The following is a 24,951-nucleotide window of genomic DNA, read 5'->3' as shown; positions in this document are numbered from 1 at the left end:
ATTCTAGAGTCAATAATTCAGTAGATTAATACTTTCACCTAAGTTAAATTTTACTCTGATGAGAATTCAAAATGAGTCTATATAATTTTATATAGTCCTTAAGCCCAACTGACAAGCATATATATTACAGAATAATTGCAAGGATATCTGAAATAATACTTCTGTATAAGAAAAGTCCTAGTGCTCTGGAGGACGGTACCATGTTGTTAATTTCTCTGATTTTAATAAACCCCTTATTATTGTCAGGATGGCCTTTATTTGGAGAATTAATGATTGGCATCATCTCTCACATTATATAGATAGAATTCCTTATATAATTACTTACAATTAAATATAATATTAAATAATTATATATTATTGCAAATTATTAAGCACATATTTTACTAAATAGTTACATCAACCCTATGAGGTAGACAGGGTACTATATTAGGCCAATTTATTACCCGTGAAGAAACTGGGCAGTTAAGCGCATTCCCTGAAATCACCTGGCTATTAAGGGGCAGCCCTGGGTCTAAAAGAACCCATAATCCTAGCTGAGTCTGGCTCCTACTACAGACTGAATGTGAGTCCCCAAAAATGTGTATGTTGAAACTATAACCCTAATGTAACTGTATTTGGTAATGGGGACTCTAAGGAAATAATTAATGTTAATGAGATCAGAAGGGTGGGGCCCTTACAAGAAGACGCATTGGCACTCAGATGAAAGGCCATGTGAGGACAAAGTGAAAAGGCAAGCCACGAAGAGAGCTCTCACCAAAAACCAAACACTGCCAGACATTGATCTTGGTTTTTCCAACCTCTAGAAGTGAGAGACAATAAAGTTCTTTTGTTTAAGCCACCTAGTCTATGGTATACTTTATGGCAGCCTGAGCAGAGTAGCATAGGCTCTTCACTACACATTAATGTCTACAAAAAGTGGTATGTAGTTTTTCCAACTAATTTCATAAAAGCTCTAAAAACCGCTATAAAAACTTGAACTCAAATACAGTTCATGATAATTTCTAGTCATATAGTTAAAATTCACCTTTATTTTATATATTAAAAATAAATTAACTATCAAATGAGAGCTACACATTCAAGAAGAAATGAAAAAAATGATTTTAGCACTCTAGAAATAAATATAAAGAAACAAGAACCATATTTGTTATAATAATTAGTCTATACTATATTAGAACACCAGTAGATTTTTTCCTATTTGAAAGATACATATACAAATAAGCCTTTTCCTAACTGAGGAATAGAACAATTTACAATTCAGGAATCTCAAACAAAACAAAACAAAACAAAACACAACAACAAACAAACAAAATCACTTAGCTTTAGACTAACTTCCCACCAACAAGAGCAGAAAAACTAAAAGTGGAAACATCCAGCTATTGCCTAGCCAGATGATACAAATTGCTTTGAATCACTGCAGTGTAAGGCTTGAAAAAATTTCTCTTTAATTTTTTTTTTAAGATTTATTTGATAGAGGGAGAAAGAACACAAGCAGGGGGAGCAGCAGACAGAGGGAGAGGGAGAAACAGGCTCCCCACTGAGCAGAGAGCCCAACATGGGGTAGGGGGTGGGGGGGTTGATCCCAGGACCCTGGGATCTGAAGGGAGATGCTTTAACCAGCTGAGGCACACAGCTGCCTGGGTTTGAATGAATTAGTAAGTTTAGTAGCTGCAAAAGTTTTTGTAGCTTAGGGTGTTTCATTTGGTTTTGTTTCTAATCAAAACCACAATGGGAAAAAGATCTAAATTTGGAACTGGAGTTGTTCTAAGAGTCTTAACAGTTTTAACTTACTGGTCCCCTCCATATATACATAAAATATTGACTGTCAGAGGAAGGCAACTATAGGGATCTTATCACACTATTAGTGAAAGAAAAGGGGAAGAGTAATTGTCAACTTAGAACCAGGTATCAGGAGTTCAGGAGAACTGAAAATCTAAAAGTAGATCTCCTTGCTTGAGCTAATCCTGCAAGAAGTCCTAGCTTTATCTGAAAGTAGCATTCTCTTTGAAAAGAAAATAACCTACCCTCCATTATAATCTATCAAAATTGTAAGAATCACTAAAAATTGCTCCCTGGGCAGTCATGTCCTGTGTGGTGGGTCATTAATGTTCCACAATGATTCCTATTCAAAACTAGCCAGAGACTGATTTGAGGCTGAAAATACTCTGGATAGTACAGTATAAAAATACTATTATCAAGCCATATAGACAGCAGGACCTAGGCACACAGATGTTTATAAAAAAGAATTTACATCACGCTTTTATGGGAATGCTTTTATTCACATTGTCCTTTTTCTTTTTTAGCTATTTATATATTATTGATCTTAGCTTTTCTACTATATATAGTAAGCTCTTTGAGAGTTTACTATGAATGGATTAATTTATACATTATAACAAAGCCTGTACTTATCTGAAGATTCAGATTTAGTTAAGAATTCCAAGCAGTGGTACCCAAACAGTACAAATGAAAAGAATTGTGCTGTAATTTCCAAAATTCAAATGGAAAAGAATAATCAACTATTAATCCAACAAATATTCACTGTCCACCTACTGTAGGTAAGTACATACAAGGGACAACTTAAGTGCTGTCATGACAAAAGGATGAAAGGTGAATCTGAAAAAGGATTAAAGGAATTGATAACTGTAAAGTACTTGACACATAAGTGATCATTATTATCCTACTCTCAAAGAGCTTACTATATATATAGTAGAAAAGCTAAGATCAATAAGTATATAAATAGCTATAAAAGAAAAAGGACTACAAAGAGGCATAAAAATGCTATAAAAGTTCAAAGTGCTGAGAGGTTTTTATAAAAATTTTATTTATTTATTTGAGAGATAGAGAGAGCAAAAGCATGGTGAGCAACAAAGGGAGAGGTAGAAGCAAACTCCTCGCTGGGCAGGGAGCGCAATGAGGAGCTTGATCCCAGACCCCTAGGATCATGACCTGAGCTGAAAGCAGCCACTTAAGGGCCTGAGCCACCTAGGCACACCCCCGAGAGATTTCTAACTAGCAGAATCAAACAATTCCAAGACACTGAGATTGGGTGCTACAGAGAATGCAGGCAATATTAGCACAGAGAAAAGCAAGAGAAATAGGTTTAGGTGGGGAAAAAGCACACTTCAGTAGTATAAAATGAATCTTTAAAAAGTAAGTAAAGTTATAAAAAGACAGAAAGAAGGTGCTTACTTGAAGCCGAATCAAGGGAGGATTTTTTTTTTTTAACTGAAACATACGTGGTGTCTAGCCCAGTGCATCACACACAGAGTTTCAATAAACAATACTTGGACTGGAATAAAAACATATGCAGATGTATTACAAATAGGAGAGATCCAAGTATGCTTGAGAAGCAAAGGAAAGGATCCAGCATGAGGGAGACAAAAGATGCTACAACAACTACAAGAGAAGGTCAGGAGCTGGTAAAAAAGATGCAATCAATGACATAAGCAGTGTTAACTTTAAAGTAGAAAATGAATATAACTCCTTATTTTTTTTTGGTATAACTCCTTATTTTAATACAAGTGAAGAACGCTCAACACTGAGTAATTCTGAGATGAACAGAAGAGATGATAAGGAAACTCACTCTGGATGGCCCCAACATTTCCTGCATGAGAACCATAAAGCAAGGTTATCTTGTGGATAGCAGAGGGAACACAAGTGGGATTCAAAGGTAGATGAGAATGAAAATGACTTAGTTGACTGCCTGACCATCTTCCTCTCAGAAATGAAATGAGAGATGGAAAAAAAAGCAACATGGTAAGGAAAATAATTACACAAAATCCTTATTTTTGGAAAGTGGTAAACTCCACTCACTTTAAACAAAATATATATGTGCTTTCTTAAGAGCTTTTAGTTTTGTTCCACTAAAGCATATTAAATAAACTACAGGCAAATCTTTTTCTTTTTTTTTAAAGCTAAAAGATTTTACAAGAAGCAAGTGTTTGACAAGGATGTGGGAAAAAAAGAACCCTACTGTACAGCTGACAGGAATGCAAACTGGTGCAGCCACTGTGGAAAATAGCACTGAGGTTCCCCAAAAATTAAAAACAGAACTATCCCACAATCCATTAATCACACTACTGGGTATTTACCCAAAGAAGATGAAAACACTAATTTGAAAGGATACATGCATCCCTATTTATTGCAGCATTTTTTACAACGGCCAAATTACAGAAGCAGCCCAAGTGTCCAACAACAGATGAATAAAGATGTGATACATACACACAATGGAATATTATTCAGCCATACAAAAGAATGAAATGTTGCCATTTGCAACAACACAGACAGAGCTAGAGAGTATAATGCTCAGCAAAATAAGTCAGAGAAAGACAAGTACCATATGATTTCACTCACATGTGGAATTTAAGAAATAAAACAAATGAATAAAGAAAAAGAAAGAGACCAACCAATAAAACAAACTCAACAGAACAAACAAAAGATTACCAGAGGGGAGTAGATGGGGGAGATGGGTGAAATGGGTGACGGGGATTAAGAGCACACTTTTCTTTTTTTTTTAAAGATTTTATTTATTTATTCATGAGACACACACACACACACACAGAGAGAGAGAGAGAGAGAGAAAGAGAGAGAGGCAGAGGGAGAAGCAGGCTCCATGCAAGGAGCCCGACGTGGGACCCGATCCCGGGTCTCCAGGATCACACCCTGGGCTGAAGGCGGCACTAAACTGCTGAGCCACCCGGGCTGCCCAAGAGCACACTTTTCTTGATAAGCACTGAGTAATGCATAGAATTGTTGAGTCACTGTATTGTATGCCTGAAACTAATATAACACTGTACATGAACTATACGGGAGTTAAAGTTTTTTTTTTTTTAATTAAGTAGATAAATAAAAAATAAATGCTATTGGTTTTACCAATATAATGGAAGACCAACACATACTGAAGATGTTAATCAAATGTCAATTAACCAAAAAAATTTATTTTATTATAATTTGTTTTAGTTCTTGGGCTCTTTTGATTTGTTTTTCCAAGCTATAATATACTATTTTTAAAATCATGAAATTCACATTTAAAAATGTTTTAAAATTATTGTTCTTGTTCAAGTAATAGATATCTTTTTGTTTTGCTCTGCCTACTAATAAAGTGAATAATGCAACTATTTTCAACAAGTTTATCCCACCTGGTGCTATTAACTGGTGAATACTTGATGTCCGGGTGACAGCTGTGCTTCGTGATTCCAGACTTGGACTTTCTCCTTTCTTATTACTTTCTGGAGAAGGATCTCGTTGGCTGATTTTAGAACTCGTCACTGTTGTTTTGTTATGACAAATTGTCAATGACTGAGTTTGACTAGTGCTTTTTGGCGGACCATTCTGTGAGCTAGATAATACACCCAACTTCTGGCTGCGTAATGTTAAATTCTGAACCTAAGAACCACACAACAAAAAATAAGGATGAAACAGATGGTATTAATTGAGATGTGATAATCGTTACCAGTATAACAACAATGATGATACATTTATATTATTTTTTTTTTTACATCAAGTTCCAAGCACTTGAAACGACTGATTAATCCTAAAGGAAAGGGGAGTTATTCTTCTAAGTAATCATACCTTAAATATTAAGAAATTCTTAAAAAGACATTAAGGGAATCATTAAGAATGAAATGAAAACTATATATATATATATGTGTGTGTATATATCAAATGAACTATGAATATGAGGAAATAACTCTGCAACATACTGCCTTTTGAAGTTACCAGCTCAGATACAGCCAAAAGGAAGGAGAGAGAAGGGTACTCCAGATAAAAGGAAAAACTTGAGCAAAGTTGCAGAGGCAGAAGAGCCCAGGGTATGTAAGGGAAGAAGGAGCAATTCCTTCAATTTCACTGACTTCTCCAGTCCAGAAGTGTGAAACATTGAAGGTTACAAGTGCTTGATACTCTTCAGACGTTACTAGAGTTAGAAGTGTGCATACACAATACTGCCATTCTCATAAAGATCAGAAAGAGAAAACTCAAAAAAAAAAAAAAAAAAGTTACCCATTCTACAGAGATTATAAGAGAACACTCATCTTGTAAGTTAGGAAACGAATTTATCAAATTACGTACCCATTGTGATAATTACAAAAACCATTTACCATCAACTCCTTTTTAAAGTCCCACTGTTGTTATGGAATACACACTTGCTCACTTTGAGAACTAGACCTCGTGAACTGAAAAGATTGTGCATGGCCTCGAAATGGCTCATGTCAAGGCTCCTGTCTACACCTAGGACTCTTCTAAACATACCACCAGTCAGGATGGTAGGCAAGATGATCCCAAGGACTCTCACTTGAGGTTTAAAACATTTCCAAATGGCAAGGCAGAAAATGCCTCTCCAATAGCTGCCTGACCTTTTACCTATCTGAAATGAATGCATTAAATACATTTATGCTAGCACTGACCCTGAGAAGGAAACTGAAGCAAAAGATTCTAAAGTAGCAAAGCAAATGAGATACTGCTGCTTTATGAACATTCTTCAGGTCTCATGTGTTCTGTCTCTACTACTACATTATTAAGTGACAGTCACAGGCTAAACCTTCTCTTCCCAAATACTAAATGCAGTGTGCAGCCAACAGCAGGTGCTAAACAAATGTTCACTTCAGAGCAGTTGAGATTTGAATTAGTCTATTCTAAGCTACTGAAAGAATTTTCTGAGACCATATGGAGCGTGTTCTTGGATTTTTGTCAAATATTTCATAGCAATATAAGTAGACTAATAATTGCTGTATTGCTGAAATTTAATACAAAAATAAAATGTGCTAAAATCCAGGTTTCTCAGCTTGCCACTCAAAGCCCTCCAAAGTCTAGGCCCAAACCACTTCAAGCCCCATCTTCCACTATTTCAATCAACAATATTCACATTCTAGCCATTCTGTATTCCCAAATAGACCTTGCTCAAGTTTCTCTTGCCTAAAATGCCATTCTTCCTCATGGCTGTCTCCTGAAGCCCCATTCGTTTGTCAAAGCCCAAGAAAAATCCCACTCTCTCCCAAAGAAACCTCTCCAAGGTCTCTGTTTAGAAAGAATTTTTCCTCCCCTCTATAATACCTTTCCCACAGAATCTGGATCATAATGGCCTACAGCACTGACAAATGTCTAGCTTATTTTAGAAGTACTAATGTGTCTGTGAAATGCTGAGACACTGGCAGGCTCTCATCACTGACATTCATTTTCATATTCCCCACAGTTGTGTACTACAGACATTAACAGAAACTCCACAAGTCTGAGATATTCTCCCAGAGCTGATTTTAAATTATATATTAACTTTTTTTTTTGCTAAATATTTAGTTCTATTTATGTTTTTTTTTTCTTTTTTAGGCAAACATGAAAATCTCATTTTTTTGGTTCAAACCAAAAAAAAAAAAATCTCAACAAATATCTAGTGGAAGCACCTTAAAATCTTTCAGGAAGCAAGGGAAAAACAGCATAAAGTTTAACAACTGCCATAAATGATCTATAAAGCAAACCAAATCATAATGAGGCTAAATTATAATCTGAAAAACTTGAAAACTTTCTTTCAAATAAAAAACACATTCACAGTAAATGAGGATTAAACCCTAAACCTGCAGCAGTCCATTTCTACAGAATATACTTTTTGGTCTAATTTTGTTCTTTGGAATTCTGAAAGAAAATGTACATATGTGCTTATTATATATATTATATACACTATTTATATGAATAAATTTTGGAATATGGCTATAATAGCTGTGGTCATCTGGCTTACATATTTAAAATAAATTTCAAACATATTCCTAAAGTAAAGTTAATTTCAGATGTCCTTGAAAGAGCTTCCCTTTTGAGAAGAACCCACCCCTTCTAGATACAGAACAGTATCTCTAACGTCCAACTTTTATTTCATCTGAACTTCTCCTATGATCAAATTATGGAAACATTCTGACTTTTGAAAAAGTCCAGGTTTCACATGACTTATTTCTGCTAATTTCACACATTATATTTTTATAGTGGATTACTCAAATACTCTCACATCGATTATTTAATTTGGTTCTAAAAATACTGTGAATTACTAAGTAGCATCCCATCTTTGCAGAAGAGGAAACTAAGATTTAATGTCACACTGATAGCAGTAGAGCTGAGTTTCTAGCTTTTAAATCCAAAGTGCTATTTTCTTTGCAATTCTAAAAGCATTCCCTAGGTAGCCTTAGTAAGAAAGATTTGTTACCTTTAGTCCTATATCTTTCTGAAAGTCAGATTTTTTTTTTACTTATATTTATTTTCCTGGTCATGGTGGGGAGAAGGGGTGAAGCATTTAAAATAGTAAATAAGGGTAAGATTTCCAAATTTCTTATTGTTGGACAATATGCTACAAAAGAATTTTAATACTACAGAAAAATTAACTGTTACACTGGCTTCTGTAAAAGAACATTAAAATGTCAATTTTGGCATTTCTCAACTACAAATTCATGGTTTTAAGTTTTTCAAATAGAAGTTTAAAAATTAACTAAGTGGAGCACAGATTTTTGCAAAACTAACAGTCCCAAATTTGAGGAAAGTTACCACTAGAATATTCAAAGTATTAGCATCCCCTACCACTGCCAGCTTCATTCACTGCCATTTCAAAAGCAGAGCAAAGAAAAAAAAATGTGTAAATTCCTGAAAGTCAATTCATCCTTTAGTTTCAAAGTCTTTCCTTGAATTAAGTCCAAATATCACAGAGCCACATACCTGTATCATATAAAACTGGACCCCAAAGAACCACTTTCATTAATTACTTTGTGCTCACGTTAAAGATACTATAAAGTCATTCTAAGATGTTTTCTCCATGAGAACCCACAAGACAGATTCTAGAGCACACTCTGGAGAGCACATTAGTTGTTTTTCCAACAACTGGTTTATTTTACTTTGGAAACTGTGAATCATTTAATGGCTGTCTTTCTCTCATCACGATTAGCTACTTGAAAGCTAAAAACTGAATTCATGACTCCTCTTTAGACAACATATAACAAACGTGATTAGCGGCATGGGATATGTACCAGGCACTACACTAATTACTTTGAATACTGTCTCATTTATTCCTTATCACAACTATGAGCTATTCTAGCTCATGGTGAAGAAACTGAGGTTTGAGAAGCCAGACACAATATTATACCCAATAAAATTTCATTTAAATGCAGTTTAAAAACAGGCAAAACGAACACACACCAGGATAGTGTTATCCTTGAGGGACAGTAATGGCAGGACCAAAACGGCATCAGGGAGGCTTCTCTGGGTCACAGTAAGGTTCTCCTTCCTGATCTGGGTGCTTGGGATATACCCATATTCTGGTAAGATTACTGAACACTTAAATATGTTCTAGATGTATATTATACTTTAATAAAGACTTTAAAATGTTAAAAGAAAAAAAAGGGGGCTGACCCAGTGGCGCAGTGGTTTAGCGCCACCTGCAGCTTGGGGTGTGATCCTGGAAACCCGGGATCAAGTCCCACGTCAGGCTCCCTGCATGGAGCCTACTTCTCTCTGCCTGTGTCTCTGCCTCTGCCTCTCTCTCTCTCTCTCTCCTCTGAATGAATGAATGAATAAATAAATAAATCTTTTTTAAAATGTTAAAAAAGAAAAAAGAAACTGAAGCTTGGGGTGCCTGGCTGGCTCAGTTGGTAGAGCATGCAGACTCAATCTCAGGATCATGAGTTCAAGCCCCACACTGGGGGAAGAGCTTACTTTAAAAAAAGAAAAATGGAGGCTCATCATAGGTAATAATATCAACAACTAACATCTAGTAAGTGCTAAGTATCAGATACTGTTCTATTTTTCAATTATTTTTCAAAGATGTTGGGACACCTGGGTGGCTCAGCGACTGAGCATCTGCCTTTGGCTCAGGGCATGATCCCAGGATCCGGGATCAAGTCCCACATCGGGCTCCTTGCATGGAGCCTGCTTCTCCCTCTGCCTGGGTCTCTGCCTCTCTCTCTCTTTCTCTTTCTGTGTCTCTCATGAATAAATAATTAAAATCTTAAAAAAAAAAAGATGTATTCATTTATTAGAGAGCACATGCATGTGCGCACACACACACATAAAAGCAAGAGAGTGGTGGAAGAGCAGTGGGAGACAGAGAGAGAATCTCAAGCAGACTCCTCACTGAGCTCAGAGCCCAACACAGGGATCGATCTCAGGACCCCTGAGATCATCACCCAGCCAAAACCAACCTGCAGATACTTAACTGATTGTACCACCCAGGCACACCTTCTACTCAATTGTTTTAATTTAAAATTTATTCAGGGTGCCTGGCTAACTCAGTAGAGTGTATGACTCTTGATCTCAGGATTGTGAGTTTAAGCCCCACACTGGGTGTAGAGATTACTTAAGAAAATAAAATCTTAGAAAAATAAAATTTTAAAAAATAAAATTTATTCAATTTAATTCACTTTAATCAACTTTACTGAGGTGTAACTTACATATAATAAGATGAATGGACCAGTTCAATGAGTTTTGATATACGTAAACAGGATGTTACCACCACCTTAATGAAATTATGAAACATTTCCATCACTATATAAGTTCACCCATGCCCGTCCCCAGTCAGTCTCTCCCATCTTCTGTCCCAGGTACCACCAATCCAATTTTTCTCCCTATAGGAAGAAAAACTAGCTGTGCCTGTTTTGGAATTTCATATAAAAAGAATTACAGCAGGGGAGCCTCGGTGGTGCAAGTTAGCTGAGCACCCAACTCAGTTTCCATAAAGGTCATAATCTCAGGGTTGTGAGATCTAGGCCAGCTTCGGGCTCCACGCTCAACGTGAAGTCAGCTTGGGATTCTCTCTCCCACTGCCCCTCTCACTCATGCTCTCTCTCAAGTATATAAATAAATCTTTAAAAAGTAAAAAAAATCACAGGGTAGGTACTCTCTGGTATCTGCCTTCTTTTGCTATTACATTTCTGAGATGCATCAGGAATGTGTCCTTTTTTTTTATTTTTGAGTAATATTCCACAGTTTGTTTATCCATTCACCAATTAAAGGACATTGGTTGTTCCCAGTTTGGGGCCATTACGAAAAGAACTGCAACATACATTCATTTACATGTCTTTATATGGATATAGGTTTCCAAACCTCTCAGAGTAAACAACTATAAGCAGAATGGCTAGGTCACATGTTAAGTATATGTTTAACTTTGTAAGGAAGTGACAAACTGTTTTCCAAAGTCGTTGCACGATTTCACACTCTCATCAGCAATGTCACGAAATTATGGTTGCTCTAAGGTCTCACCAACAGGTGGTATTATGAGTCTCCTTCATTTCAGCCATTCTAGTGAGCGTGCCATGATATTCATTGTGGTTTTGATTTTAATTTCTATAAAGATTAATGATGCTGAACATTTTTTTTCATACACTTATTGGCCTTTTGTCCATCTACCTTTGTGAAATGTTAAATCCTTAGCCCATTTTTAGCTGAACTGCTCATGATCTTACTAAGTATTACTTTGTATATTCTAGATACAAGTCTTTTGTCAGATATATGTGTTATGAATATTTTCCTTCAGTCTGTGGCTTGATGCTTCACTTTTGTAACAGTGTTTTTTGAAGAAGATTTTAATTTTGATAAATTCTGATTTGTTATTATTTTCTTTTATGGTTACTGCTTTTTGTGTCCCAAGAAAGCTTTGCCTACCCTAGAGCTATAAAATAATCCTTAAGTTTTCTTCTTTTTTTTTTTTTCTTAAGTTTTCTTCTAGAGATTTTATAGTTTAGGCTTTTACCTTTAAGTCTATATTCTACTTGTGGCTCATTTTTGTGAATGGTGTGAGGAAAAAATTAAGGTTCCTTTCATAATACCGAACAAAATAATATCCTATTCAATTTTTCAAGTTAAAAATTTTCCCAATTCATTTTTAAACTTAAAATCTATCTTGACTAAGTGATTACACAACTGCTTGTAAAAGAATCTATCTACACAAAAGAATACAATCCACATAATAAGAATAAGCCTGCTTTATAATAAAACTAAACATACAATGTTACAGCAAAAACTCATTGCTTTCACTAATGTCAAATAATTTAAATGTCTTGCTTATTGGTGATATAATTTCTATATAACCAAAAAACCTTCTTGAAGTTCTCACGGCATTTTATAAAATTCCAATCTGAAATGTATGGCAAAGAGCACTGAATGTGCTTAATGGTAATATAATTTCTACGTAACCAAAAAACCTTCTCAAAGTTCTCATGTATTTTATTAAATCCAATCCGAAACGTATGGCAAAGAGCACTGAAAGCATCAGTAACTTAAACACAATGTATGTTTATCTTTAAACTGAAGATCCAGACCTCAAGTACCACATTATGAAGCAGACAAGCTCACCTGAGTAGCTGCAGACTGACAGGAAGATGACGATGACGACGAGACAACAGGAATGTCAGACTGTACAGCAGCCACAGTGGTAGCGGGTGTGAAAATCAGCTGTACAGACAGAAAAACCAAAAAAATACCCTAAGACAAAAGAACGTGTCCCACACACAATGTATAGCAGGCAAGAGAGACTGAAATTTGTGACAGAAAGACAATGCAATTTAGGACTGTCTCCTAAGCAAAAAGGTTTTAACGTGACAAAGAAAAGTTTCTAATAGAGAACTCAAAAAAAAGTATAAACATTTTGAAACAGCTCATGATTCTGATGAGTAGCAAAATAAATCAGTGCTCAAAAAAGAAAATGTATTTAAGTAATATGAAATTCTCATACCAAATTTTGCCCCAAATAAGCTATTGTTAAACTTAAGCTTTTCCCAGCTCAAAACTACTATGGTAGGATTCCAAAACTGGAAGTTATTTTTGATAGACAAACATATTCACTACTCTTGAATACAAATTTCAGTGACAAACCTGAAAAGAAACACAAAAGTCTTTTCATCTTTACCACAAAATATAACTATGCCACATACTACACACTATTTCACTCAACTACATGGGATCTATAGTACAAATCTAGGTTGCTCTTGATTTTAAAACTATTCATAAAGAAATATTCATTCCAAATGTAAATGCCACATGTCAAAATGCAACAACAAAACAGTCTGCAAAAAAGCTTCACATCAAATAAATAAAAAATGATATACTCGATTTATCACCATCTCTTCAAGTGTTATTTTTCAGTATTGAAACAGAATGCCATTAGTTTAAAAAGACAACACAATCCACTCAGAGATTATCCAATCAAGTAAATTATGACAATGTGTAAATACTCTTATTTCAAAATTGCATTATGAGTTATTCAGTTCCTCAAACCGTTCCTATTTAAATTAAAATTACTGATTAATGAATCTTTTAAGTTTCAGTTCTTTATAGTACTAAATTTAACTGAATTAAACAAAGTATAACTTTCACATTCAGAAGGTAATTGCCAGAACAAACAGCTGAAAGCACTAAATCTAAAGAGATGTTTGTTCTATTTAGCTTGAACATATGAGACTGCGAGTTTTATAAAGAAGTCAAAAGTGGTCATTTCAAATGATTCAGCCTAATTTTAAAGCATATTATTAATTAAATAAGATCTCCTGGGGGAAAAAACTAGAAATATGGTAATGTCTACTGAATAATCTGTAAATAAAAGGTGGGTCATGTCACTGTTTTCTGTTAGAAATACGATAGAAAACTTTCTTTGTAATTTTAGTGGAGAAGGGATCCAGATACATATTCAGCTCATTGGACAAAAAAGAATATAAATAAATATATACTAGGCCAAAGCTCTTAGCTACATGTAAAGACATCTAGCTACATGTAAAGACATCAAAGTAAATGCCAACCAATTCCTTAAAGAAGCTCAACAGTTAAATTAGGAAATCAGTAGATACTCTAATATAGAACAGCCTTAAGAATTAACGTTCCTATGTTAACAAGAGATCAAAGTGAACATAAGAACACAAATACCTTGCAGATTTTGAAATGGGAATAACCAAAGCTAAAAATCATCTGGTAAATTACTCAGAACTCCAATCCAGATTTAAGAAGATCCCACAGTATAAATTCTAACTTACAGTTAACCACCAAATTTTTAACATTGCTAACTACTTCATCAAATTTAAGATGTCAAAGATATATATATATCACTGCAAGTATCAATTATAACTGTAAGATGCCATCAATTATAAATGCATCTCGGTTTCAGAGATGTTAAGATGTGAAGGTTTGAAATCAATAAAATTTGATAAAAAATAGTCACTCCATGTTACAGAATCTGTTAGTTTCCCAATGTTGCTATTTGATACACCAAGAAGGCCTACCAATTAAAAGTAGAATTTTTCATGACATAAATGTATAAGAGCTAAGCATACACATACAAAAAAAATTGTTAAACATTTCTTAAATATTAAAAATGCCTCTTATTGCATCAAATCAAGAAACATTTCCATCTCTCTCAAGCCCTTAAACACTGAAAAAATTTGGTAGCTCATATCTTACCATTTGAGCTCGGAGATACATTTGAGCTTGGCTTGCCGTTAGGGTAGGGGAGGTACTCCCTAGTAACATAGTCTGTTGGGTAATACTGCCGCTGGTAGAACTGGAAGCCTGGGAACGGCTTATTAACTGTGCAGGTGTAGGAGAAGTGGAGAGGTTGATCTAAGGAAGAAAACATATTAGGTCATAGGCTTCCATTTCTTGCTTCCATGCCAGTGATTTTCACCAAGCTGCAGTTAGGCAATCAATGGTACAAACTATGGCTAAGGAACCTAAAGAGAGGGCTTCATCTTTGACAGAGCCTCCCTCACTTCTTTGGGCAATTATTTGCACATATGCAAAGAATTGTATGTACTGATTAGTACTGAGGATGATGTTTAAGGATATCCTCAAGATGTTTCATTTGATAAGACTCCAGTATCTTAAAATATCATTTCCACTACCTCCCAAAAATTAGGGTTAATGTTCCATTATTTTAATATTCCACATACTATGTTAAAACATCCGAATCAACAGTTTATACTATTTTGTCAGATTCTGTCACATTATGGGGGTTTCTCCAGTGAACAAAAATTAGAACACAATTCATTCACATATATATAAACATACATGTAACATATAATTAGTATAATGTTCTCCCTCAAAAGCTCTCAAAGAAGAAAATACAATTGCTACTTGTCAAACAGATGGAAAAATCCTAAATACTGGTTACAAAGTTAATTTATAAGCACTATTTTAAAGTTAAAACTACTGTTACAAAAAAAGAAAATAGTGCACAGTCTACCTCTAGGACACATAAGAACCTGATAAGTGGTATTGTTATCTGTGAAGGCCAACTGGCTGAGGCAAGTAGGGAAGAGGGCAAAGGGAGACACATATACCCTTTTTTTATCTTTCCAATTTCACACCATATGCATATGTTGTCCTCATTTCTTCTTTTTTTGTGTTTCATTTCTCGATTTAGGTTTTGTGGGGTTTTTTTTATTTTTATGTGTTACCCAATTTAAAAATAAATATTTTAACAAGAGTAATATAACCTAACATCAAATACTTTTTGTGGACAAAGTAAAGAATAAAATTAAGAAATAAGACGTTATAAAATAGTTAATTAGACTTTTGATTTGGGCGCCTGGGTGGCTCAGTGTTTGAGTGTCTGCCTTTGGCTCAGGTCGTGATCCCCGGAGTCCTGGGATCGAGTTCTGCATCAGGTTCTCCTGCATGGAGCCTACTTCTCCCTGTGCCTACGTCTCTGCCTCCCTCTGTGTCGCTCATGAATAAATAGAATTTAAAAAAAAAAAAAAAAACCTTTTGATTCAAGCAACAAGGTTACACTGGACTAAAACATCCATGTGCCCAAATATACTCACTGAAATACCAAATCAACATGAAATACTAGAATGCAACTGAACTTGTATAAAAAAAGGAGAGGGGGGGAGGGAAATCCCCAGGTTCCAGAAAGGAAGAAATTTTAGCTGACACCAAGTACCACAATAGTCTCAGGGGACAATGCTCTAGAGACAGAAGACCTGATTTTGAGCCTATTTCAGGCAAGAGCTGGAGGTAAAACCCCTGTTTTGAGCCAAAATCTTCAAAAGTGGTGCTCAGTATGTAAGGAGGGAACAGAAAAAGTTCCACTCATATCCCCTAAAAACCAGCAAGAAAGCTTGTCATCTGCCCTGCCCCTGATGGAAGGAGAAAGTCTATGAGAATCAAAATGCCAGGCTTGGGACACCTGGGTGGCTCAGCGGTTGAGCGTCTGCCTTTGGCTCAGGGTGTGATCCTGGAGTCCCCGGATCAAGTCCCACGTCAGGCTCCCTGCATAGAGCCTGCTTCTCCCTCTGCTTGTGTCTCTGCCTCTTTCTCTCTGTGTCTCTCATGAATAAATAAATAAAATCTTTAAAAAAAATTTTTTTTAAAATGCCAGACTTGTGCCATGTGAGGAATAGAAAATCCAAATTTAAACTACCTGCGATTTCATAACCCATCCCAAAACACTAGCATTTAAACCAGTCCAGGACATTTGTTAAACTGAACAAGATATTTGTTAAACTGAACAAGTGCTTGGAGGACCTCTCTGTGGTGATTTTGCATAACCTCCTAATGAGTCCATAATTATTTAAAAATTTAAAAGTTTTTAAAAACTGTATAGTGGGTTCACAAAAATTGGTTAATTCTTTAAACTTATCTGTATCTTTTAAGTATTTTTCATTTTAATAAAATACAATGTACTTAAATCTATAATTCAGTGCATAAAGGCAATGAATATATGTAGAATTATTTTTGCAATATGGTTTTTACTCCTAGCACACCACTGAACCCATTAGCAATAATTATCAATTCCTTCCATCTGACAAATTCAATGGATCTTTTCAGATCATTCCCTTTCAATCTTCTTTACCAGCTCTTCTTTCTAGCCCACCTTCAACACTTTTCTTCTTGAACACCTAGATTATCACATCCACACTCATAGTTTCAAAAAACTCAAACCTGATGACTCTGAATCCTTAATTATAAACTCATCCTGAGCTCCAGATCCAAACACCTACAGTACACATCTTTCTGAATTATCTCATCAGCTCAAATTCAACATGTTCAAACACCAAACTCATAATTATTCCTTCTTAAACCAGCTTCTCCTCGAATGGTCACTGGCATCTCCTAAAATCCTACAAAACAAATTATCTGGAAGTCATCCTGATTCTTCCTTCTCCTTTACCACACATACAAAATCAGTCACACTTACTTATACACCTTTATTTTCTTCTAAGTGTTTTCTAAACACTTAGTTTGAGAGTCTGGGCCCATGGCACTTCCAGCTAGATTACTTTAACAGTTGCAAACTGATCTCCCGGCCTGAAATCCTGTTTCCTCCTACATGTTAGATAATCTTCCCCCGATTTAATTAATTAACCATTTAAAAATCTGGATAACGTTCGACCTCCCCTGACTACCTCTCTAGCATCATCTCCTCCCACTCCTCCATACATACCCTTCACATTAGTAATATGAAGCTATTCAAAATATCAAAATGTCCCAGACATCTGTGGCCCTAGTAACAAATGCTCTGGACTGGTCTGAGCATCCCTCTACCCCCACACTCTATCCCATCTGCACCTATGTAGTGAACAACCCTCTCTCAAAAATCATCTACTATAATAAGCTTTTTTCAGGTATCCCTACGTTTCACAGTAGAACTATTTCCCTTCCTTTTTTGCTTGTTATCATTCATATACCCCTAGCTCACCTTTCTTCTTCTTCTTCTTCTTCTTCTTCTTTTTTTTTTTTTGACTTATTTATTCATGAGAGAGACACACACACACACAGAGACAGAGAGAGAGAGGCAGAGACACAGGCAGAGGGAGAAGCAGGCTCTTCGCAGGAGCCCGATGCGGGACTTGATCTCAGATCCCAGGATCATGAACTGAGCTGAAGGCAGCAGTCCAACCACTGAGCCACCCTGGTGTCCCATATCTTACTCTTCTGAACAATAATTTCTATAACAGTAGGGATCATGGACTACTCATCTTCAAATATCCAGTATCTGCAAAAGTACTTTCATTCAATAAGTTTACTAGGTTAATGAATGCCGTGTTATTTTAAGACATACTTCATAGTTTTAATGTGATATATAAGCTCATCACAAAGTGTTTATGAGGAAAAAAAAAAATTGGCATAGTCCCTAACAGAGTAAAAACACAGAGACAATGTGGTGACATTAGTTCAACTCTATTTTTGATATACTATATAATAAATTATTAGTAAGCCTCCCCCAAAAACTTACTATTTGCCTACACCTCTACAAATGAACATTTTAGATAAAGCCTAGCTGCAAAGATTAAATCACTTAGCAGAATAAAACCGGACCCAGGTTTTCGGACTCATGTATTTTGGCATTCAGAATGGTTTCCTACACCCTGATAGCTTATGAATTTGGGTCACTCTCCAATAAGAGTGCCACAGCACTTTCTTTTAGTCAGTGGAAAGAAGGAAGAAAGGAAGGGACAGAGAGAAGGGAGGAGGGAGGGGAAAAAGGAAGGAACTCTATTAAGGATAGACCACACAGTCTTTAAACAGAAATACAATAAAAGTCTTTTTAAAAAATGACTAGCTGGTAGATAAAATGCCTGAGAGGCTCTTTTTTTTTTTTTTCTTTTGAGAGTGCGCTTTAAGGAAGCAGCACACAAGGTACAAACAGAATGCTTTTTTCTTAAAAAAGAAAAAAAGGAAGAAACCGAAATAGTAACTTCCTAACCACCTGCATCCCATTTTGTCTAGGTTGTGAGATCAAAAAAACCATTACCAAGTTTATTTTTAAGTTCCATATAGGAAGTAACATTTCAGGCAGTGTCTACTCACAAATGCTTAACCCATGAATGATGGCATCTATATCTCTGCAAGAAGTCCATCTCCACAACTGGCCTACCTAAAAAAAGACTTCCCTTCCTTTCCACAACTGATAAGGCTCTCCTCTATTCTATTTTCTGCTTTACTCTACTGCCTGAACCAGTGCCCTTAACTGTTTGCATTATATTCTCTATCAATTCCATCCCAACATTGCTAATTCCATTTCACTTCATAGCCAATCTTGCCACCTCATACCTCAAGCCCCATACTCCATAAAGGAACTCTTATTACTAGGAGCTTTCTCCCCAACTGGAAGCACTAATTTCAAGAGTCACCAGAGAAAACCATGTCTACCAAAAAAAGCCATTCAACTCACAACCACATCTTGGTGTCCCTCCAAAGCGAGGTTACAAAGGGTTTCTGGCCCAGAGTACTCCCTAAAGCCAAAGCCCATTTGAGAACCAATGCTGCCATCTGACTGATCAATCAGGATACCTACAGAAGCACAGCATAGAGATATTAAAAGGATAATGTATACCTGTATTATTCAATGACATGAAAATATCTTTATGACCCATTTCTGAATGAAAAAAACTACAGAATAACATATACTGTATAATCCCATTTACATAATTACAGAAAAATGTGTTCATGCAAATGTAGGTATCATGTGAAAAACACAGAAAAACAAATACATTGTATATACACACAATAATGCATACTTATACAACTGATATGATTAAATTTGAAATAGATATATAGGCATACACACACACCACTCTGGAAGAACAGCCACCAAAATGCAAAGGTGAATAATGCCTGCTAGGGGTATAATTTGGGATAACGTGTATTCATTCTTTTCCTTCCTTTCCTTTCCTTCCTTTCCTTCCTTCCCTTCCTTCCCTTCCCTTCCTCCCTCCCTCCCTTCCTTCCTTCCTTCCTTCCTTTTTGTCTCTTCTGTGTAAGTATTAGGAATCACAGAGGCTCCCCGCGTGGAGCCACTTCTCCCTCTGTTATGTTTCTACCTCTTTCTCTGAGCCTCTCATGAATAAATAACATCTTAAAAAAAAAAAAAAAAAGAATCCGAGAGGAAATGTGTTTCCTTTTTTTTTTTTTTTTTTTAAGATTTTATTTAGGCAGCCCCAGTGGCTTAGCAGTTTAGTACTGCGTTTGGCCCAGGGTGGGATCCTGGAGACCCAGGATCGAGTCCCATGTTGGGCTCCCTGCATGGAGCCTGCTTCTCCCTCTACCTGTGTCTCTGCTTGCCTCTCTCTCTATGTCTCTCATGAATGAATGAATGAATGAATGAATGAATAAATAAATAAATAAAATATTTTTAAAAAATAAAATAAAAGATTTTATAAAATAAAGATTTTATTTATTTATTCATAAGAGACACACAGAAAGAGAAGCAGAGACATAGGCAGAGGGAAAAGCAGGCTCCCTGCAGGGAGCTGGATGCAGAACTCTATCCCGGATCCTGGGATCACACCCTGAGCCAAAGGCATACACTCAACTGCTGAGCCACCCAGGCATCCCGCTATTTCCTTTTTTTTTTTTTTTTTAATGTTTAGTACATTGTTTTGTTTTTACCACTTTAAAGCAGTGTATGCATTTTCTTGCCTCATCATTCAGTGGGGATTTATACGTAATTCAAGTATCTAAAAGTGTAAAATGTTATATTAAAATTTCAAATAATAATATCTACCCATGAAGGATTTCCTTTAAGAGACTACACACTTTCAATAACAATATGAAATAAAATGTAAATCTTATTAATTATAGAAAACCATTATTTCTACTATTTGCTATACAGACTATAAACACAACAGCAAAACAAATAAGAAACCTCATAATCTCCCATTGGCTTTCAGACCTTGATGTCTTAAAAAAGTTGCAAAGCTGAAACGATTAAAGTATTGGAAGTAACTTAAAATGGTCAGCAATGGGGCTGGTTACATAAAATAAAGTGCATCCATGCTATGCAACATTATGCAACAGCTTAAGTGAGCGAGACTGAGCTGTGTGTGCTAACATAGATCTCAAGTCTGTCAGGTGCAAAAAACCAAAATGCAGAATACTGTTTCCAGTATATATATATATATAAAAATGAGTGTTAACACACATTTCTCTATGCTATATATGTCCATAATGCATAGGTAAAGATATGGAGGGATATCCAGCAAACTGAGGAGTCAGAGGACTGAAGAGAACTGAAAGATGGCTGACAAGGACTTAACACTTTCTCAATTTTTCTGTAAGATCGGAGTATTTTACAAGAATGCAGTAAAGCTGCTCATGACCATACAAATACTCAGGCCAGTTTCATTTTAAGGTAATATCAACTTTTGGAATAGAGTTCTAAATTTAATCATTTGAAATTACATTTTTTTAAATGCTTGATTAAAGTACCTCCTAAACTAGGTTAGAGGATGAGGACATTAGCAATAGACCACTGAGAATGACTGGTTATAAGCAAGTACTCTTCTCTCAGAAAAAAAAAAAAAAAAACTTTAAATGGATTCATTTGATATGTGATTGATCTTAGACATCTTTAGAGAAAAGTTAACATTTTTAGAGTTCTTGATCTAAAAACCATCTCACTGGCCCAGTAAGTGTACTACTAAGAAATTTTTAAAAAGCAAATAACTAGATATGTATACAAAGAATTACAACAGCATATCCTATGCAGGCTTACTTGCAATAGCAAAATTTCTAATACAGTCACATGGGGGTTAGGGCTTCAACACACAAACTTTGGGGAGATGCAATTCAGTATGTAACACCCTTTTACTGAACCTTCTGTTTGAGATTGACCCAGGGTTATCTGGATGAAAAAAGTAATAAAAACATATAGACAATTTAATTTTACACAGAAGAAAACTGAGGTATAAATGACTAAGGAGGCTAACTGACTTGCCCTAAGTCATGCCACCAGTCAGACAATGAAGATTAGAACCCATGGCCCTCACCTCTTCCAAGCTACCAATCTTTTATAACCCAGAATTGGTAGTAAAATCATCATGTACTCTTTTTTGTGACTTGAATTTTCAATGAGATGCACAAGACATCACTAATCACCAGACCTCCACATGAACTCCAAACTCATGTATCCAATGTTTATTCAACATCCACCACAAACTCAATGTCCAAAACCGAACTCCTGATTTTCTTCTCCAACACCTTGTTTTGTCAGGTCCTTCTAGATGTTCAGGCCAAATACTACAATTATCCTTGACTCTTCACTTTTCCTCACATCTTTTATTCAATCCATCAGCATATCCTTATTAGCTCTACTTTTAAAACATATGCAAATTTCTATAATAAAATACTGGTGGAAAAAAGTATCTAGAATCTGGCCAACCACTTTTCACCACATCTACTGTCACCATCATGGAGCAAGTCACCAATCTCTCTTGGATTACTACAAGAACTATTTAACTGGTCTCTCTGCTTCTATCTTTGCCCTCCACAATCTAACACTGTCACTAAGTTAAAACCTGAGATCATGTGGCTTCCCTACTGAAATAGCTCTCTAATAGCTTCCCAACTCAAATAAGAGTTTATAATCTCCTCATGATTAGATTACAATTACCTCTCTAATGTCATCTCTAAACATATTCTCATTCTCTCATTCTACTGCAGCCACAATGCCCTCCTTTCTTTTCCTTGAGCATGTTTGCTTCCCTTACCCTTTATTTATTAGCAATGTCTTCCCTGACCATCGTAGTTAAAATAGCAAATTCCCTCATCCCATTCCCTTTTCTTGCTTTATTCTTCTGTATAGCATTTACCATCTGACATATTATATACCAGTTTACCATCTGTCTATCCCTACCTCCACTATAACAGAGAGTCTGTCTGTTGTGTTGCTGTGTTCCCAGCACCTAAAGGCTTTTGGCACATATTAAATGTTCAATAAATATTTGTTGTATGAATGAGTGAATGTATGAATTAAAAAAAAAAATCATGAAACTAACCAGGCTTCAAAAGCTCATTTTGTCTAGTACCATAACTAGAAAGCTATCATAAACAAGATTTTTCCCTTTTAGACTAAATAGTACAGTGAATTAAAGTAAAAACATCTGGGATTAATGTAGATTCTGCAACCAAAAAACAAAGAGAAAGGGAATGAGATACAAACAGCTCTTGAGTCATTTAGAGACTTATGATTGCAATTTCAGCTACATAATCCTTTCCAGCTGAAAATGCCGAATGAAGCAAAAGTATCTAGAGAATGATGGCACTTCACTTGCATTAAAACAAATAAAATTAGCCACAGGCCTATCTACTTACATTTATGTATAGAAACACAGAGTAATAAAATAGGAAAGCTTCACACAAAACTTTTTTCATGGCAAAGAGATTACTGAAAAAGAGATGTCCTTTTTACTCTACACATTGGTAATGCCTGTCCCTGAGACAACAAGAGTATATTTGTGTTTTATTTAGACAATATAAAAATTAACAAAATAAAGCTCTTTCACTTACTTCCTCAAAGATAACCACCATTTAACGATTTGTTGTATATTACAGATTTTCTTCCTAAATAATCAGGCAGATATATAGATTAATTTCATAAAAAGTAAGTTAGATGACAGGAATTCTGTATCCAGAAAGATGGAACAGATGTACTTTTCCCTATTCCTTACCCTAAATACAACTAAAATCCCTGGATGTTACATTTAAAATAAGCATAGGAAGATCCTGAAAGGTAAAGAAAAGGAGACTGGCTAGTGACCTCAGAACCCATAGAACCATGTGGTTGTAAGCCCCCTGCGTTTTTCCTTTTGTCTTAGCTAAGCCAAACTTACAGCGGAAAAAGTCTGTAACCCAGAAACACAAATGGGTGCAAACAAACAAAAGAGCCCCAAAAGAAGCCTGCTCTTTCTAGCCAAAGGAGCAAGAAAGGGACTACCTAGCAACATAGAAAACTTTTAGACAACTGCTCTACTCCAGCCAAACACAGAAAACATTGTGGCCCCACCTACACGAGCAAAGGTTTCCACCTACACCAGGCTGTAATGACACACCTCCAGTTCCCCTAAACCCTCCAATGGATAAGCATCAGAGAAGGCGAGGTAGAGAGCCAGGACTTTCATCCTAGCCACACAGGAATAGACTACCACCACAAACTCACCCCATCCCTGTAGAATCAGTGGAGATCATGTGGGGAGCCATAACATGGCACTCTTATTCCCTCCCCCCCACCACCCCTCCTGCCTCCAGCCAGGGAGGCATCTGTAGAGGTCTAGTGAGGAACCAGAACTCTCACCTCCGTTTAGCCAACTATGAGAAAGCACCCTCTCAGGTGTCAATGGAGACTAAATGGATAACCTAGACTTCTACCCTCAGATGATATTAAGGAGTTGGTACACATTCTCTTTAAGAAGCCAGCCAAAAAACAATTTAAATATGATCCATAGTCTCATAATACTCAAAGTGTTGAGGTTTCAATCAAAAGTTATTCACACCAAGAACCAGAAAGACATGAGCTGAATAAAAAAAGACAATCAATAAGTACATGCCAACACCAAAATGAAAAAGATGTTATGATTCTGGCAGATTTTAAAGCAGTCATCATAAAAATGTTTTGAATAAGCAACATGAGTCCACCTGGAAAAAGCAAAATCTCTCAGCAAATAGAAGATATAAATAAGAACCAAATAGAAACCTTAGAACTGAAAAAATAGAATAACCTAAATTTAATAACTTAATGAGATCACACTATACATTTTTACTTTTTTGACCTAATACCTAATAAAAATCTAAGTTTCTCTGTATACACAAATACAGCATTTATTAGCTGTAGTATTCCACTGTATGAATTAACTATAATCTTTGATTAATGGCACTTATTTTTATTGTTTATAATTTTCACTATTATAAACTGTACATATTTACATAATTATGTCATTTTTGCATGATTATCTATCATAATTATCTGTCATTTTTACTAAATGACATCACCAAAAACAACAGTGGTAAGTTAAAGGGAATGCACAGTTTAAATATTTTCATACACATCGTCAAATAATCCTCCAGAAAAGTTGTACCAAATACATTCCCACTAATAAGTGCATGAGTTTATCTACTTTCTCACATCCTTACCAACAATGGGTAATGGCTCAATGCTTTTCCTAGTTTTCTAATTTGAGAGATGTCACTATTATTTTACATACATTTCTTCATTACTAATATGGTAAG

At 35.7% G+C, this 24,951-nt stretch overlaps 1 protein-coding gene across 5 annotated transcripts in view; it reads right to left on the bottom strand.

The window, feature by feature from the left end:
- Positions 1 to 24,951, bottom strand: part of PHC3 (polyhomeotic homolog 3) — a 73,276-nt gene that overhangs the window by 35,005 nt on the left and 13,320 nt on the right. For all 5 annotated transcript variants that reach the window (XR_005984286.1, XR_005984285.1, XM_041731943.1 and 2 more), the window contains exons 5-7: positions 14,404 to 14,562; positions 12,310 to 12,408; positions 5,136 to 5,382 (exon numbers count right to left, since the gene is read on the bottom strand). Coding sequence is in view for 3 of the 5 variants with exons in the window: in XM_041731943.1 (XP_041587877.1) it covers positions 5,136 to 5,382; positions 12,310 to 12,408; positions 14,404 to 14,562 (505 nt within the window). In the remaining 2 variants the exon portion in view is untranslated. The remainder of the gene's footprint in view (positions 1 to 5,135; positions 5,383 to 12,309; positions 12,409 to 14,403; positions 14,563 to 24,951) is intronic.

Source organism: Vulpes lagopus, chromosome 17 (genome assembly GCF_018345385.1).
Source record: "Vulpes lagopus strain Blue_001 chromosome 17, ASM1834538v1, whole genome shotgun sequence".
Lineage (NCBI taxonomy): Eukaryota > Metazoa > Chordata > Mammalia > Carnivora > Canidae > Vulpes > Vulpes lagopus.
This window is presented reverse-complemented; position numbering and strand designations above follow the sequence as displayed.